At 42.7% G+C, this 18388-nt stretch overlaps 1 protein-coding gene across 7 annotated transcripts in view; it reads left to right on the top strand.

Moving 5' to 3' along the window:
- The window catches only part of CSPP1 (centrosome and spindle pole associated protein 1), a 130626-nt gene that overhangs the window by 98165 nt on the left and 14073 nt on the right, over positions 1-18388 (top strand). For all 7 annotated transcript variants that reach the window (XM_075826150.1, XM_075826146.1, XM_075826149.1 and 4 more), the window contains 7 exons: positions 3-115; positions 548-697; positions 2215-2370; positions 3941-4045; positions 4280-4346; positions 5286-5412; positions 7589-7734. In XM_075826150.1, the coding sequence (XP_075682265.1) occupies positions 3-115; positions 548-697; positions 2215-2370; positions 3941-4045; positions 4280-4346; positions 5286-5412; positions 7589-7734 (864 nt within the window). The remainder of the gene's footprint in view (positions 1-2; positions 116-547; positions 698-2214; positions 2371-3940; positions 4046-4279; positions 4347-5285; positions 5413-7588; positions 7735-18388) is intronic.

Here is an 18388-nt window from a genome sequence, read left to right as displayed (position 1 = left end):
AGGGTTTTCATTTGCAAACAACTCCCAGTTTGCAAGAGGTAATGTGTTTTCTGAGCCACCAACTGAACAGCAGGTGCAGCAACAAGAATCTTACAAGAACTTCTTACGTCGACAGGTAACTAGTTATATCTGTTCCCTTACTGCAACTATTGCACAGGATAACCGTAACCATTGTCATTTATAGATGAAACTGAAAAATTCTTCAGCATGCAAGCTTCCTTAATGTTACTTTCAGACGCCCATAATACGGCCTCGGAGGTCCGGGTATCACAGCCGTTATATGGGCCAGTATTACGGTCCTTATATGTCATAGATTTCAAAGGGAGCTATGTAGTTCTTTAACCATTTATGATCTGATTGTTCTCTTCATAGCATTTAGTCACTGTGAAAAAAAAAAAAGTTTACAATTTTAACAATTTCCCAGCTTTTGATAAAGTAGCTAATTCCACTGCCAGCCATAGCAACAGCTAATCGCAGTGAATACTAGTGACATATCTATAAGGATACAGGCATAATGGATAATAAAAAAAACTCCTGTCTGATACAGATTGAAGAAAAGAGGCGAAAAGAAGGGGAGGAGCGAGAACATATTCGTTTTGAGGAAGAAAGAGAAGAAAAACGCCTTGCTGAACAGAGGGCCCAGATTCAACGAGAGTTTGAGGAGGAGCAAAATAAGAAGAAAATGAAGGAGGAAGAGGTATTCTAAACTAATAATGGCTAACCAGCAAGGAGTTTCCCATAGCAGCCAATTGCTATGTACACCTTTGAAATCGTTTTTTTTTTTAAATAATATTGTCTGTCAGTGTGTTTGGTGCAACTCTCTAAATACGTTTTATTAAAAATTATTTTTACTTTTTGAGATACATAGCCTTTAAAATCCTGCCTGATCCTTGTTCCTCTGACAATAGGCATTGAGGGATTGTCGGGCTGCCCCATACACATTAGATCGTCACCAAGATCCTCTGACATTTATCTAATGTGTATGACCAAACAAAACTGTGGCCTCTTAGCAAAATTCAATGATTGGAGAAATAGTTAACCATTATATTTTATTAAATTAGTTAGAGGTGTTTACCTTTAAAGATGGCCACTAAGAAGAATTATTCTTTCTACTACATTGTATGGACCCAAAAAAGACATATAGGCCCACATTTATCAATGTATTTGCGCCTTTTTTTTTGGTGCATTTTACTCCAAAATATTGTCTAATCTGTCTTGTGACGTATTTTTCTTAACCATTTGCACCAGAATTTACAGCCATTTGCGCCTTGCAAAAGTGGAGCGAAAAAAGGGAGTGGCTTACTGCTTAGTTGTAAGTGCTGTCATTTTGGCCAGTGTAAAAGTTAATGGCAATGATGTATGTTGTGATACATTTATCAAACAAGGCAAACACAATCATAAATGTGTCATAAGATGTGTCAGTAAAGTAGTCTAGCTTTATCTTACAAATTGACTAAAATGATGCCACCTTTGATAAATGTGGGCCATAATGTTCTGGTTGTTACCATGTGTAGTGGAAAACAACATTTTTGATTGGCTGCACCAACCGACCACAGATGAATACAAAAGTGATTTGGCTGTGTTTATATGTTGCGGTTGCAATATGGTTTTTGCAGTGATTTTTCGTAAAAAAATGTGGGGAAAAACACCTTGGTTTAGCAAAAACGCTCTCCAGTCATAACGTGTGAACACAGCCTTATCTTTCTCCACCTAGGAGAGGAGTCCCTGTTTTCTTTTTCAGTTTGATGACATCTGCCTTTGAACAGATGAAGAGGTGACTATATTTTGCCCTGGTTGAGCATCATGATTGTCTTATGATGATCAAGATTTTTGGTTTTATCAAGTTAATAATGGGGAATAAATATCTCTGTGTTTCTGATGGTCTAGTTTTATTTTTGGCTCGTAATTCCTTCCCGCTGAACACTACATTTATTGAGTAGTATCCAAGAAACGAAATCCCTTAAACTTGGTGGACAGCCTTTGGACATAAATGTCATATTTTGAAGGACATAAAGGGAAATTTACGAAAAATGTTACAATAGTTATAACTGAACTATATGTACTGTCTAACATTGCGAAGAAGAATCTATCATCATGTGTAATCTCTAAAATAATGGTGTTGTATTTCATAGAATTTACAACTACGCAGTGGAGGCCATGACATGCGCAATTTTTTTTCTCTTAAAATTTAGTAGAATTATTTCATTTCTTTAGCAACGACAAAAAAATGAAGAACTGGTTCGTCTGGCTGATGACAGACGGAAAGAAGCTGCTAGGAAAAGGAGAGAGGAGGAAGCAAAACATGAAGACGAGCTGAAACGATTATACGAGCAGGAGAGGGCAGCCGATGTACTAGAAGAACAAGAGAGGGTGAGTGGGAAAGTAAAACCATTGTCTCCTCTTCTTTTATGTATCTGGCTGATTCTGCAATACATTTAATTTGAAAAGTAAACGTTTTCAAATTAGTCGACTGCGCTATTGATTCCGTCAAAAATACGGAAACCTTACCGGTTGGAAAACGCGCCAAAAAATGGCCGAAAATGCCTCCCATTGATTTCAATGGGAGGCGGAGGTGTTTTTTTCCTGCAAGTGGAAAAAAGGGCTCGCGGGAAAAAGAAGGGACATGCCCTATCTTCGGGCGTTTACGCCTCTGACCTCCCATTGACATCAATGGGAGGCAGAGAAAGCGTATTTCGTGGAGGTTTTTGCCCACGGCGCTCAATGGCCGCAGGCGAAAATCGGCTTGCAGGCAGAGCAAAAACTCGGCAAAATACCCCGTGTGAACATAGCCTTAAGGTTGGGTTCACACTGAGATTTTTGCAGGAGGAAAATCTGCCTCAAAACTCAGTTTGGTAATTTGAGGCAGATTTTCTTCTGCCTGCATGCCGATTTTCGCTGCGTTTTTCGCCCGCGGCCATTGAGCTCCTCGGGCATAAAACGCCACGAAATGCGCTTTCTCTGCCTCCCATTGATGTCAATGGGAGGTCAGAGGAGTAAACACCCGAAGATTTTCTTTTTCCTGTTTTTTGGCGTGTTTTCCGACGCGGTTTCCGCGTCAAAAAATGTGTAAAAAAACTGTGGGAACTGGCCTTAATGAATGAAACTAAAATAAAATACCTGACGCATCCCTAAGGCTATGTTCACACGCAGTTTTTTGCAGGCAGAAAATTCTGCCTCAAAATTCCGTCTGGAAGTTTATGGCAGATTTTGATCTGCCTGCACGCCGTTTGCCGCGTTTTTCGCCGCAGCCATTGAGCGCCGCGGGCAAAAAAACGCAGCGAAATACGCTTTCTCTGCCTCCCATTGATGTGAATGGGAGGTCATAGACGTAAATGCCCGAAGATAGGGCATGTCGCTTTTTCCCGCGAGACGTATTTTTCGTCCGTTTTTTTGTGCGTTTTCCGACACAGTTTCCACGTCAAAAAACGTGTCCAAAAATTCCTTGTGAACTGGCTTAAGGCCCTGTTCACATGGAGTTTTTTGACACGAAAATCGCGTCAAAAAATGTCCGAAAACGCCTCCCATTGATTTCAATGGGAGGCGGAGGCGCTTTTTCCCGCGAGTGGAAAAACCGTTGCGCAGGAAAAAGAAGCGGCATGCCCTATCTTCGGGCGTTTACGTCTCTGACCTCCCATTGACATCAATGGGAGGCAGGGAAAGCATTTTTCGCTGCGTTTTTGCCCATCAAAAAAACGGAAACCTGCAGTAATGGTGAAAAAAACAGAAACCATTAGCAATGTTTCCGTCACCATTGATATCAATGGTGATGCAAAGGAAGCCAAGGTTTCCGTTTGCCTTTCCTTTGAGGGGTCCGATGACGGAAACCTCAGACGAAACGCCTCAACAGAAAGCCAATGCCGATGTGAACAGGCCCTTAATAATACACAAAGCTCTATGAAACCTTCACAACTTCTGTAATTCTACTGGATTTTCTTTACAGACTCCAAGGCCGCCTTCACCAGTGATCCCAACTTTACAACACAAGCTCACATCTCGTACGCAGCGGCCGCTAACTGCAGAGAGTGAAGTGTCCATCCAATCACATGTACGTTGTCTACATATCAAATGTTCATGCGTTACATAAACTAGACCCATTCTAGTAATTCCTGTAAGAGAATCTTTGCAACAGTAAAAGAGCAGATTTGTGGTCATAGCCTATTCTCCAGAAGAGCTCCACCTGCTTACCCCTTCATGATACTGTAAATGTCACCATCTCCCAGATGATGGTTGTGTTGTATCACTGAGGACTAATATCTGCTCTGTTTGATTTGTGAGACAGGGTGAGACACATTCTAGGACAGTTTCTCCGCCAGTCCCGGCTAGAAGAAATCAGCTGAGAGCCTATGGTATGTATAGTAAAACATCCAGCAGGGAAATGTAAATACCTGTAGTGAGAGTTCAAGTCTTCTAAGGTGGTAGTCCGTGACCGTGATCAACAAGTGAGGGTTATATATGTTTTCTGTTGCGGAAATAAAATATAATATATCTGGCTAATTGTTAACTCATTAAGAACCTTCTTCACTTGTGTGAGTTGCTGTGGTTGATATATTTTAGTGCAGATTTAGCTTTTAGAGTGCTTCTTCCAGTATGGCTGTGTGCACTGGAGGACGAGAGCTGCAGGAATGTTCCAAGTAAACAATGGCTGATGTGACTGTTGATTTTTTATTTATTTATTTATTTGGTCATGTATTGCCAACATATTCCACGGCACTGTATAGAGATTGTCATCAGTCACATCAGTCCCTGTCCCCAATTTGGCTCTCAATCTTAATTCTCGATCTCAAATACACACACGAGCCAATTTCATAGAAAGCCAATGAACTTTTCAGTATGTTTTTTGGAGTGTGGAAGGAAACCAGAGAACCCGGAGGAAACCCACACAAACACTGGGAGAACATACAATCTCCATGGTCGCATTTGAATCTAGGACACCAGTGCTGCAAGGCAACAGTGCTAACAACTGAGCCACCGTGCCGCCCACAATACAGAATGAAAACATTTGTTTTTGATTACAATGCGCAGCACCGTCAATCTTCGTTTTCCTATAGCTGTGCTGCAAAGACTACAAGCATTTACTATTGGGGTTCCCTATTGTACACAGCTTAACTGGGGGAGTAGGGCTCGCATTACCAAATCCCCCCCACCAGTAGGCTTCTGACACGGGGAGCAGCCTCACCAACCAGTTTGAAACGAGCTTGTCTAAAACTGACATCTATATAAGATTGGTTTGCGGGTAGTGTAAAGATATTCAGAATTTGTATATTTAATGTGTCTTTTTCCAACAGATGAGAAGAAGAATGTGATCAGTGAGCTGACTGAATTGAGGAAGCAGCTGAGAAGTGAGCAGAGACGTTTAGAGGGTCACTTACAGGATACAGAGCGAGATAATGATTCATTACCTTCCATGAGCGGGTACTGTACTCTGTATTTTCACCTAATTCCCCCACCATATAAGAAGCCGTATACCACAGTGATTCAATTGATCTATAAAAAAAAAATTATATATATATATTATACTTTGATATTCGCTACAATCCATCTTGGATGCATTTGGCCATTAAACCAAAAACAAAATGTAGCAGCTATTTAATTTTTTCCTTATTTACTAGGTTTTCTGTATATAAACCTGTTGGATTTTTACAGTTATACACAATAATAAAAAAAATTATACAAATGCAAACATTTCAGATGTATGGCCTAACATGATGTGTGTAGCTATTCTATGTAGTTTATACAGTGAAGGAAATAAGTATTTGATCCCTTGCTGATTTTGTAAGTTTGCCCACTGTCAAAGACATGAACAGTCTAGAATTTTTAGGCTAGGTTTATTTTACCAGTGAGAGATAGATTATATAAAAAAAATAAAAAATAAAATCACATTGTCAAAATTATATATATTTATTTGCATTGTGTACAGAGAAATAAGTATTTGATCCCCTACCAACCATTAAGAGTTCAGCCTCCTCCAGACCAGTTACACGCTCCAAATCAACTTGGTGCCTGCATTAAAGACAGCTGTCTTAAATGGTCACCTGTATAAAAGACTCCTGTCCACAGACTCAATTAATCAGTCTGACTCTAACCTCTACAACATGGGCAAGACCAAAGAGCTTTCTAAGGATGTCAGGGACAAGATCATAGACCTGCACAAGGCTGGAATGGGCTACAAAACCATAAGTAAGACGCTGGGTGAGAAGGAGACAACTGTTGGCGCAATAGTAAGAAAATGGAAGGCATACAAAATGACTGTCAATCGACATCGATCTGGGGCTCCATGCAAAATCTCACCTCGTGGGTTATCCTTGATCCTGAGGAAGGTGAGAGCTCAGTCGAAAACTACACAGGGGGGACCTTGTTAATGATCTCAAGGCAGCTGGGACCACAGTCACCAAGAAAACCATTGGTAACACATTACGCCGTAATGGATTAAAATCCTGCAGTGCCCGCAAGGTCCCCCTGCTCAAGAAGGCACATGTACAGGCCCATCTGAAGTTTGCAAATGAACATCTGGATGATTCTGAGAGTGATTGGGAGAAGGTGCTGTGGTCAGATGAGGCTAAAATTGAGCTCTTTGGCATTAACTCAACTCGCCGTGTTTGGAGGAAGAGAAATGCTGCCTATGACCCAAAGAACACCGTCCCCACTGTCAAGCATGGAGGTGGAAACATTATGTTTTGGGGGTGTTTCTCTGCTAAGGGCACAGGACTACTTCACCGCATCAATGGGAGAATGGATGGAGCCATGTACCGTCAAATCCTGAGTGACAACCTCCTTCCCTCCACCAGGACATTAAAAATGGCTCGTGGCTGGGTCTTCCAGCACGACAATGACCCGAAACATACAGCCAAGGCAACAAAGGAGTGGCTCAAAAAGAAGCACATTAAGGTCATGGAGTGGCCTAGCCAGTCTCCAGACCGTAATCCCATCGAAAACTTATGGAGGGAGCTGAAGATCCGAGTTGCCAAGTGACAGCCTCGAAATCTTAATGATTTACAGATGATCTGCAAAGAGGAGTGGGCCAAAATTCCATCTAACGTGTGCAAACCTCATCATCAACTACAAAAAACGTCTGACTGCTGTGCTTGCCAACAAGGGTTTTGCCACCAAGTATTAAGTCTTGTTTGCTAAAGGGATCAAATACTTCTTTCTCTGTGCACAATGCAAATAAATATATATAATTTTGACTATGTGATTTTCAGTTTTTTTTTATTTTTATATAATCTATCTCTCACTGGTAAAATTAACCTAGCCTAAAAATTCTAGACTGCTCAGTGGGCAAACTTACAAAATCAGCAAGGGATCAAATACTTATTTCCTTCTCTGTATGTCCAAGGGCCAGAGTGTTGATCACTGAAGCAACTGCTGAGCCCAGGAATAAGCATTTTGGCATTGTTGCCCTCTGGGCAAATTGGGGTGGTGGGGAGTTTAAGAAAAAATTGATTCTGGGTGCTTTTTGGGTCTTACTCACCGTAACCTTCCTGGTTAACTTGTGATAATGGTACTGTAGGTTCCCCTTTTTTATTTTTATTGTTATTATTTTTTTATCATGAAGCTTTCAATAGCAATAAATATTCATTTCATATTTCAGAAGAAGAAGAAGGGAGAAGAGTTCAGCAGATGTCTTCGATTTGGCCAGACAGAGGCTTCAAGCCACTGTAAGGAGGCCATCTTTAAAAGGTCTGGATAGTGTGAACATGCAGAACATCAGGGACTTCAATGATCTTAAGTACAGGGGTAAGTGCTCAGTCAAGACAACAAACATACACTTATTTTTACCTCTGACTACTGTAAACCATAAAATAATACTTAATATTTTTATTTTTTATTTAATGAATTTATTTGCTGTTTATATTAAAATATAAAGCTTTGTTTATGCTTGCGTTTGTTCTTTTCTGCCGGGTTTCATTTAAGCTAGATTGAGTTAATCAGTACTTAATTTCTAAAGTGGCTATACATCTTTCTCAAGGTGATGTCTTGGGTGGTTAGGTGGAGGGCTCAGGAAAAGATTTTGTGTAATGACCCAAGAACATCAAGCTCCACTTATGATACGTTATATATGTGACATTATAATGCATTGCAATGAATTCAGTATAATGATTTGCAGTTAACGAGGTATGTTTTTGGGAACATAAAGCATAAAATAGGAGCAGCACCGTGTCAAAAAAAACCCAAAAAGGCTGGTGCTAGGCTTCAAATGTGAGGAGTGACGTCTCCCCATAAGATATAGAGAAAAAGGAGCACGGGAGCAGCACTGAAAAAAATGTGACATTTATTCACCCAGCAAAAGCAGCAACGTTTCACTTCCTCAATGGAAGCATTTTCAAGTGTTTGACATTTTTTGATTTGAGTGCTGCTTCTGTGCTCCTTTTTCTCTTTTTGGGAACATATATGTTTATCCCATAGTTCTTAGAGAGGTGGGGGTGGGTGTTCAGGCAAAATCAATATAACTGCTACTTTAATTTAAAGATTCAGTAAGTCTAGAAATTAATTAGAAAAACACAAAGCAAAGACTTGCCATTTTGGTAGTCTGCAGGGGCTTCTGCAAGTTACCAAAGCAAATACAATTAGGTTTTTATAAGTTACAGCCCAACCCTTGCCTTTCCCCACTTTGGTAGAGCGGTGTGTTCCTACTCCGTCTGACACGATCAGCACTGATTGAAGGGAATGGTAACAAGTTGTAAACATTTTTATACATTTCCAGAAGAGATCACACAATGCATAGTTCTAAGAAAAGATGCTCCAGAATTTAATTGGTAATACAGGTATTTACTAAAATAGACATGTCAGGAGAAATCAAGAGGCATAACTTTTTATTTTTTTTTCCAGTCCAAGTAGTCGTTCGAGGGTTTTTTTTTTTACGGGCTGAGTTGAAGATTTTGCCGGCAGCATTTTGGGGTACATATAATATGAGGAAGTTGTGGGAAAAACAATTGCAACGTTGTGTTTTAAGTATTTTTTTAGTGCCGTGTGGTATAAATAATTTGTTACCAGATCGTTACGATTGATGTTTCAATTGCTATTGACAACATCTAAGGGTTTAGCCCCTTCCCGACATCCGGCGTATATATACGGCGCTGTCGGGCAGGGCTTCCCGCAAAACTCCGTACTATTATGTCGCGGTGATCGTGCGGGCTCAGGAGCAGAACCCGCACCATCACCGTCTGGTGCCAGCTGTATGTTACAGCTGGCATGCTGATGTAACGGCCAGGACCGGAGCTAGCCTCCGATCCGGCCGATTAACCGCTCAGATGCTGCATTCAATAGAGATCGCAGCACGAAAGGGTTTTTTTTTTTTTTTAAACTCATTTTATTGAAAATACACAGTGCACAAGGTATGATAAACATAACATTTTGGGTGACATGCAAGAAACCCATTATTTCAATGTAACATAACCATGCAAACAACAACATCGATCTCCGTTACACAATGAGAATAAGATGTGGTACATCCTTTTCCGGTATGTTACTGAGTATAACCATTACATTTCTAGGAACAAAAGCAATGCAAATATATACAACCCTGTTATAAATATTTGTACAATCCTGGACTGATCTCGTCCAACCCCCTATCGAACCTCCCCCCCCCCCAGTTGGGGCCCGCTACCCCGTCCCTGCTTACTCAATTAAACCCCAAGACTGTTTAGGGAGGACCTGAGGTCCCCTACATTAAATGATGCAAGAGGCGATGAGCACCAACTACCCCACACTTCCAGAAATTTATACGGACATCCCCTATGTTTGTATACTAGATTAGCGTAAGGTATTACTGAGTTGAGCAGTGATTTCCATTGTGGAACCGTTGGGTGAAGATCTCCCATCCAACTAAGTGCAATAGCCTTCCTGGCCATGAACAGGGTCTCCCGTAAAAATATACCTTCATAGTGTGACCAGGAGTTAGGTGGGATCAGACCCAACAAACATAGCCCAGGTTCACAGGGGACTCGTTTACCTGTTACTGATGAGAGAAAGTCCGTGACCTCTCCAGAATTTAGCTATTACCGGGCAGTGCCACACCATATGGTCAAAGTCTGCCCGACCATGCTGGCATCTTTTACAACTAGCCGAGGAAGATCTGCCCATATGCAATAGCCTGGTAGGAGTTATATAACATCTATGGATAATATATAGCTGCGTCATTTTATTATTAGCCGCTGGTGAAACTGCAAGATGTGAAGACATTGCCTCAAGCCAATCCCCCTCAGTCAGGTTCGGAATCAGCCCCTTCCATCTGAGTTCCACCGCACATCCCGCATGTGCTAACCTTTGAGACAGCAGGAACGTGTAAACTACTGATATCAGGCCCCGCGGGCCTTGTGTTCGAAGCACCCCTATAAGGGGTAGGGAAGATATCAAAGTCTGAGCGTGTCTGAATTGGGCCCTGAGAGCGTGGTGCAGCTGTACACATCTAAATGTATCCCTCTCTGGCACCTGGAATGTATCTTGTATCTCCCTTGCTGATAACGCGTATCCATCTCCAGTACTCAAATGCTTCATTTGTGTCACCTCTAAACCCTCCCAGAATGCATGATCCTGAAATCCCAAAAAGTGAGGTAATCCATGGTTGGACCACAACGGCAACTCCGCTACTGTATCTTTAAATTTCAGCAGTGATTTTGCATGAGCCCATACCTGCTTCGCCAGTTTAATCAACGGTAACGTATGCTTAGGGCTAAAATCATGTGGTTCTAGAACGGGCCATAAGTTAGGTACTCTGAGAAAATGTGCTAAATGATGTTTGGCATTGGGCAATGGATCATCCAACATCCACAGCCTAATATATCTAAGTTGACCTGCCAAATAGTATAAAAATACATCCGGTAGGGCCGCTCCCGCCCTCTGTTTGGGCCTCTGCAGAGTGTCTATTTTGAGCTTATGTCTATTCTTTCCCCAGATAAATGGAGTAAATATAGAGTTGACCAAATTAAAGAACTTTTTAGGAACCATTGTGTCCGCGTGCTCCAAGACCTATAGCAATTTAGGTAGCACTACCATTTTAATTAGGTTAATTCTACCCGCCACTGATAAGGGGAGTGACTTCCAGACTGCAAATTTATCTTTCAAATATGAAAGTAGAGGGTACACATTAATATCATATGAGTGTGAACTATCCCTAGATATCCAAACTCCCAGGTATTTAAAACTATGCACCACTTGTAGACCCTGAAAATGTGAACCCCACCCACAATTGTTAGAATGGAGAGGCATGAGATAGGACTTACTCCAGTTAACATGCAGGCCCGAAAAACTGCTAAACACCTCCATCAATCTCATAGCCCTGGGTAATGAGGCATTCGGGTTGGCCAGGAACAGCAGCATATCGTCAGCGTAAAGTCCTATGCGGTCTTCCCGCGGTCCGATACGAATTCCCTGAAAGGCCCTATCTCTTCGAATCCCTATAGCCAGGGGCTCTATGGCAAGTGCGAACAATAATGGGGACAATGGGCACCCCTGTCTCGTACCCCTATGAAGCAAAAAGGAGGGGGAGAAAATCCCATTAACCACTATCGAGGCTCTTTATATATGATCGTAATCCATTTAATAAAGGTAGTTCCAAACCCAAATTTCCTGAGGACCTCACATAGGTGTGTCCACTCTACAGAGTCAAATGCCTTGGCAGCATCCAAGGATGCCAGCGCCCAATCCTGCTGCTCCCACCACCCCATCTGAGTAACCACCTGAGCTCTACGAATACTATCCGAAGTGGATTTCCCTGGTATAAAACCGGTCTGATCAGAGTGTATGACATCATTGATGACCCGCGCTAGTCTATTGGCCATTAATTTAGTCAGTATCTTATAGTCTATGTTAAGCAGTGATATGGGACGGTAAGAACCACAATCCTCTGGGTTCTTGCCTGGTTTCAGAATAACTACTATGGTAGCTTCTTTCATAGAATCCGCCAGGTCCCCCGCCAATAAGCACGCCTCAAATAGAGAAAGAAGTTGGGCTGACAAAACCTCAATGTATTGAATATATACTTCCAGAGGAATCCCATCCGGGCCCGAGGCCTTACCTTTAGTCATATCCAATATACACTCAGAAATCTCCTCTACTGTGAAGGGGGACTCTAGTAACTCACAACCCTCCTCCGTCAACTGTGGAAACTGCATGTCATCCAAATATTTCCCCAACTCTTCCATTGAGTGCCCATCCCTGGACGTATATAAGTCCCTATAGAAGTCTGCAAATTGAGCCACTATCTCCTGGGAGGTATGGACCAAAACATTCTGAGCGTTTCGAATGTTCAACACTGGAGGAGACAAGGTATTCTGTCTCACCACATGAGCCAAGAGTTTGCCGGATTGGTTACCCAATTCAAAAAAGGATTGGCCAGTGAAGAAGATTCTACGATCCGCCTTCTCCTGCAGTGCTAGAAGATAATCCCTCCCCACCGAGAGCCAAGCCTCCCTGTTTTGTGGGGAGGGATCACCCACAAACGCGGCCTCCAATTCTCCACACTTTCCCGCCAAATCCCTTTCCCTTTGGGCCGAGGAGCGCTTAACAAATGATATTGATGATTTCAGGCAGCCTCTCAAATACGCTTTCAGCGTATCCCATCGTAGTAACACATTCTGCTCCTGCCTATGTGCTTCGAGAAAGACATCTAGCTGATCTGGGATCCTATCGTTCGGTTTGATTAATTGGAGCCAAAACGGGTGAATTTTAAGGGCCCCCCTCCTACCCACCTCCGGTAATGACATTTGCAGAAGAATCGGACTGTGATCAGAAATTGCTCTGGGAAGATGTTCAATGCTTTCCATAGAGTTATATACAGAGGACGTGCCAAAAATATAATCTATACGAGACCATGCATCAAATTGTGGTGTGTGACATGTGAATTCACGAAGTCCCATATGACTAACTCTCCATAAATCTACCCAGCCTATCTCCTCCATTAATGAGGCTAATGGGGAGACCCCTTGTCTTACGTCACCCTCACCCCTCAACAGGAACCGATCAATAGACTGATCCATTATAAGGTTCAGGTCTCCTAGGAGGATCACTCTGGCTTCTTGATATGCGGAAGCAAAGGAAACCGCCTCCCTAAGTAGTGCCAGAGACCCTGGCGGTGGGTTATATATCCCCATTACGACATAAGGTGTGGAGTTAATGTTGGCATGCACAAATACGTATCTCCCCTCAGGATCAATTCTGGTATGCAACACTTCCCACCTAAGAGTTCTATGTATTAATAGAGATACCCCTCTAGAGGCAGAAGTTCTAACAGAGTGTCTACTCCACTGAATCCAGGGCTTACATAGAAACTGTACTGTGTCTGCTGTCAGATGCGTCTCCTGAAGACAAATTATAAGTGGGTTCACATTCTTGAGCACAGAAAAAATCATATTCCGTTTCCTTGGAGTCCCCATGCCCCTCACATTCCAGGACAAGAACTTAAGTGACGCCATACTTAGAACACTCTCTATGTACCGATAACAGCCCTTCCCTCTCCCCCCTCCCCCTCGGTAGTGCCATTCCCTGATATGCAGCTCTCAAAATGTAAGGTACTCGTTGTCTGACATAGTGTAAATCAGAGATCAAAAACATGAACCACATAAAAACCCAGTTAGCCATCAGGAGCTCAACAGGAGCTCAATAGCTATATACTATATATGCAGGGGGTAGCTTCCACCGCTAAGGAATATACACAGTGGAATCACAAATCAGGCTGCGTACTCCAACAAGTTCCCCCCTGTAATGTGCTTTACTGTGCCACAGAATAAGAGGAACAACCACCCGTTGGTCAGAATCCCCTATTAACACTTCGGTAACCTACTACAATCACATATCGTAACAGGAATAATATATGATCTGGAACCATTCTGAACTACGAACCCCCTTATAGGCATAATACAGGAAGATAAAGCATTATGAAAGGAACTTTAAACATTGTCTCCCCCATGTATAACCTCTCCCCACATGCAAGACAGCAAATGTCCGTTCAGGATACATATTCACCATGCCAGCGCTTAAGTCCGCAAGAAATCCTTCAGCTTCTAGGCGACCTCATATTCCTCAGCAACCATTCATCCGCCTCCTCCGGATTGGCAAAAAATACTGCTCGATCTCCATCGACAACTCTCAAGCGGGCCGGATAAGCCATAGAATATGGAATTTGTCGGTCTCGCAGCTTTCGTTTAATCATCACAAACGATGCGCGTTGACGTTGTAGTTCCGGAGAGAAATCGGGGAAAATCGACACCGTGACGTTGTCCACTTTAATGGCCCCCTTGCGTCTGGCTGCCTTCAGGACCAGATCCCGGTCCTTACAGTTTAACAATCTCGCCAGGAATGGTCGAGGGTTCGCTCCAGGGGGTGGCGGCCTCGCCGGAACCCTGTGCGCTCTTTCCACTGCAAAAGCCTGCGAAAACACGGTATCAGGAAACATATCTTTCAGCCATTTCTCTGTAAACTCGTCCGGACGGGATCCTTCTGCTCGTTCTGGTAGGCCTATGATGCGAAGGTTGCTCCTCCTCAGCCTGTTCTCCAAATCATACGCTTTCTGGCGCCGTAAATCCACCTTGCCATAGAGGTCTCGAAGAGTGCGGGGTATATTAGTTGTACGGTCCTCCAGGTCAGACAACCTGGTTTCAGCATGCTCGACTCGGTCCCTCAAGTTGTGCAAATCCTGCCTCAGGAGACCCACATCCACCTTAACCTCCTCTATTTTTGTTGTGACCGAGGTCTTGGTCTCTAATATCGCCGCCAGCAGCGTCTCCGATACTTGCTGCAATGTCAGGCCAGGCTGTGCTGTTACCTCAGCCGCAGGGCGTAACTCCGACTGCCCTCCAGGAACTTTTGCCGGCCCCTCTGCTCCATGCTGTGAGGACTCGCCGCGGGCGCCATCTTGGACCGCACCACGGGCAAACTCCTTCAACTTCTCCGCAGCTCCTGGCGCTTTTGACGGACCCATTTTGCTCCTCGGGGGTCTCTTACCCTTCCTCCGCAAGTTATAAGAAATGGTGGCAACAGTAATTCCTCCGCAGGATAAATAATAGGGGTCTCTGGTCAGAGCCGAAGTTCCGTGCGACCGCTCACATCAGTGCCTGGCCACGCCCCCCACGAAAGGGGTTTTTAGCCACCAACACCACAGCAACGTGATCGCTGAGTTGCGGGTGGCTGCAATGGCAACCGGAGGCCTAATACTGGCCTCCCGGTCTGCCAGCAATAGAAGCCTCCTATTCCCCGCACGGAGGTGGGGTTTAAAAGGCTTCCGCTACCATCGGCAAGATGACGCTGGCTCAGATGATGAGTCGGCATCATCAGCAGTGGGTGTCCGCTGTATTTTACAGCGGACACCGCACTGTAACTGCAGGAACTGGAGCTAGCTGCGATTCCTGCCATTAACCCCTTAGATGCAGCGATCGCTGCATCTTAGTGGTTTGTAGCAAATCGGCAGCCCTGCCGTGCGATGGCAAGGCTGCCGACTGCTATTATGGCAACAGAAGGCCTAACAATGGCCTCCTGTCTGCCATTACGGTAGCCGATTAGACCCCGACCAGAGGCGAAGCCTGATCAGCTTGCTTTCAGTGAACAACTAACAGTTCTAATATATTGTACTACATAGGTAGTGCAATGTTTTAGAACTGCAATCAAACAGTTGAATCTTCAATTGCCCTAGTGGGACTAAAGAAAAGTGTAAAAAAAAAAGTAAAAATAAAAGTTTCAAGTAATAAAGTAAAACACAATCGCCCTTTTTCCCTTATCAACTTATTTATTATTGAAAAAATAAAACCATACATATTTGGTATCGCCGCGTCCGTAACGACCTGAAATATAAAAAAAAATTGTTATTTATCCCGCATAGTAAACACCGTAAAAAAAACCACTAAAAAAATACTGCCAGAATTGCTGTTTTTTTGGTCACTTTGTCTTCCAAAAATGTAAATAAAAAGTGATCAAAAAGTCGCATGTATCCAAAAAATGGTATCTATGAAAAAATATATAGCTCATCTCGCAAAAAACAAGCCCTTATACAGCTCAGTCGACAAAAAAATTAAAAAGTTACGGCTCTTACAAAATGGCGACAGAAAAAAGACATTCTTTTTACAAAAGTAATTTTATTGTGCAAAAAGTTGAAAAAGTGCCATAAATTTGGTTTTTGCCGAAATCGGACTGACCCGCAGAATCGCTGTTTTTTGGTCACCTTGCCTCCCAAAAAAAAGGATAAAAAGTGATTAAAAATCACATGTACCCCAAAATGGTAGCAATAATAACTATAGCTCGTCCCACAAAAAAACAGCCCTCATACCACTACATCTATGAAAAAATTAGTTAAGGCTCCAATAAGTCAGGAAAGAAAATTATGCCGTTGTGCCGGCCCGAGGGGAACATTTCTTCTGTTTCAAGAGGAGATTTATCAAGGCCCTAAAATTAGGGAACCAGGAAGGGGAGGGCCCAAACATATCTGCTGGAAGCAAGGGTGCCCGTATTATACAGAGTAACACACATCTATGGATTATTTTATTATTTACCCCATTATTATACCACCTGACTATGCCCCTGATGTACTACTACCAAGCAAAATCCACGCTTCAAAAGACAAATGGTGCTCCCTCCCTTCTGAGCCCTACAGCATGCCCAAACAGTTTACTTCCTGCCAAATTAGACCTCAACTTCGCATGGTACTCTTTCACTCCTGAGCCTTGTCGATAGTCCAGGCAAAAGATAAGGGCCACATGTAGGGTGTTTCTCAAACCGAGAAACACAGCATAATAATTAGAGAGCAGTTATGTTATGGTGGCACAAGCTGGGCACCACATATTGTCATATCTATGGAAAAAATCCCATTTTCACTCTGCAACATCGACTGCGCACTAATTTCTGCAAAACACCTGCGGGTTAACATGCTCACTACACCCCTAGGTGAATACCTCGAGGGGTGTAGTTTCCAAAATGGGGTCACTAGAGGGGGGTTTCTACTGTTTTGGTCCCACAAGGGCTTTGCAAATGCAACATAGCGCCCAGAAACCAATCCAGCAAAATCTGCACTCTAAAAGCCAAATGGCACTCCTTCCCTTCTGAGCCCTACTCTGTGCCCAAACAGCAGTTTATGTCCACATATGGGGTATTGCCGTACTCGGGCGAAATTTCTTTACAAATGTTGGGCTTCTTTTTTCCTTTATTTGTTGAGAAAACGAAAAAATTTTAGCTAAAGCTACATCTTATTGAAGAAAAAGTATTTTTATTTTCACATCCCAATTCTAATAAAATCTATAAGACATCTGTGGGGTCAAAATGCTCACTACACCCGTATATGAATGGAGTCACTTTTGGGGAGTTTCCACTGTACTGGTACCTTAGGGGCTTTGCAAAAATGACATTGTGCTAAGAAATCAATCCTGCAAAATCTGTACTCCAAAAGCCAAATGGCGCTCTTTCTCTTCTGATCTTTGCAATGTGCCCAAACAGTAGTTTATGACCACATAAGACGTATTTCCGTACTCCGGAGAAGTTGCTTTACCAATGTTGTGGTTCTATTTTTCCTTTATTTGTTGAGAAAATGAAAAATTTTGAGCTAAGGCTACGTCTTATTGAAGAAAAAGGATTGTTTTTATTTTCACTGCCCAATTCTAATAAAATCTATGAAACCCCTGTGGCGTCAAAATGCTCACTACACCCCTACATGAATTCCTCAAGGGGTGTAGTTTCCTAAATAGAGTCCCTTTCTGTACATTTTCTCTGTTTTGGTCCTTCAGGGACTCTGCAAACTCGAAATGGGCTCTTCAAACCATTCCTGCTAAATTTGATCTCCAAAAGTCAAATGGCGCTATTTCCCTTCTAAGCCCTGCCGTGTGTCCAAACAGCCGTTTATTACCACATGTGGGGTATTGTTTTACTCGGGAGAAATTGCTTTACAAATGTTGTGGTGCTTTTTCTCCTTTAGTCCTTATGGAAATGGGAAAAAATTAGCTAAACCTACAAAATGTAGATTTTCATTTTCACGGCCTACATGCAATAATTTCTGCAAAAAAACATTTGGGGTCAAAATGCTCACTATACCCCTAGATCATTTCCTCAAGGGGTGTCTGTTCCAAAATGGGGTTACTTTTGGGGGATTTCCACTTTTTTGTCACCGCAAGAGCCCTTCAAACCTGACATGGCGCTTAAAATATTTTCTAATAAAAAGGAGGCCCAAAATCCTCTAGGTGCTCCTTTGCTTCTGAGGCCGGTGCTTCAGTCCATTACCACACTAGGACCACATGTGGGATATTTCCTAAAACTGTAGAACCTGGGAAATAAATATTGAGTTGCATTTCTCTGGTAAAACCTTCTTTGTTACAAAAACAAAATGGATTAAAAATTAATTTCTACAAAAACAATGAAATTTGTAAATTTCACCCCTACTTTGCTTTAATTCCTGTGAAATGTCCAAAGGGTTAAAAAC

The sequence above is a fragment of the Rhinoderma darwinii genome, chromosome 5 (genome assembly GCF_050947455.1).
Source record: "Rhinoderma darwinii isolate aRhiDar2 chromosome 5, aRhiDar2.hap1, whole genome shotgun sequence".
NCBI lineage: Eukaryota > Metazoa > Chordata > Amphibia > Anura > Rhinodermatidae > Rhinoderma > Rhinoderma darwinii.
The sequence above is the reverse complement of the archived record's forward strand: the minus strand, read 5'-3'. Positions and strand labels throughout refer to the sequence as shown.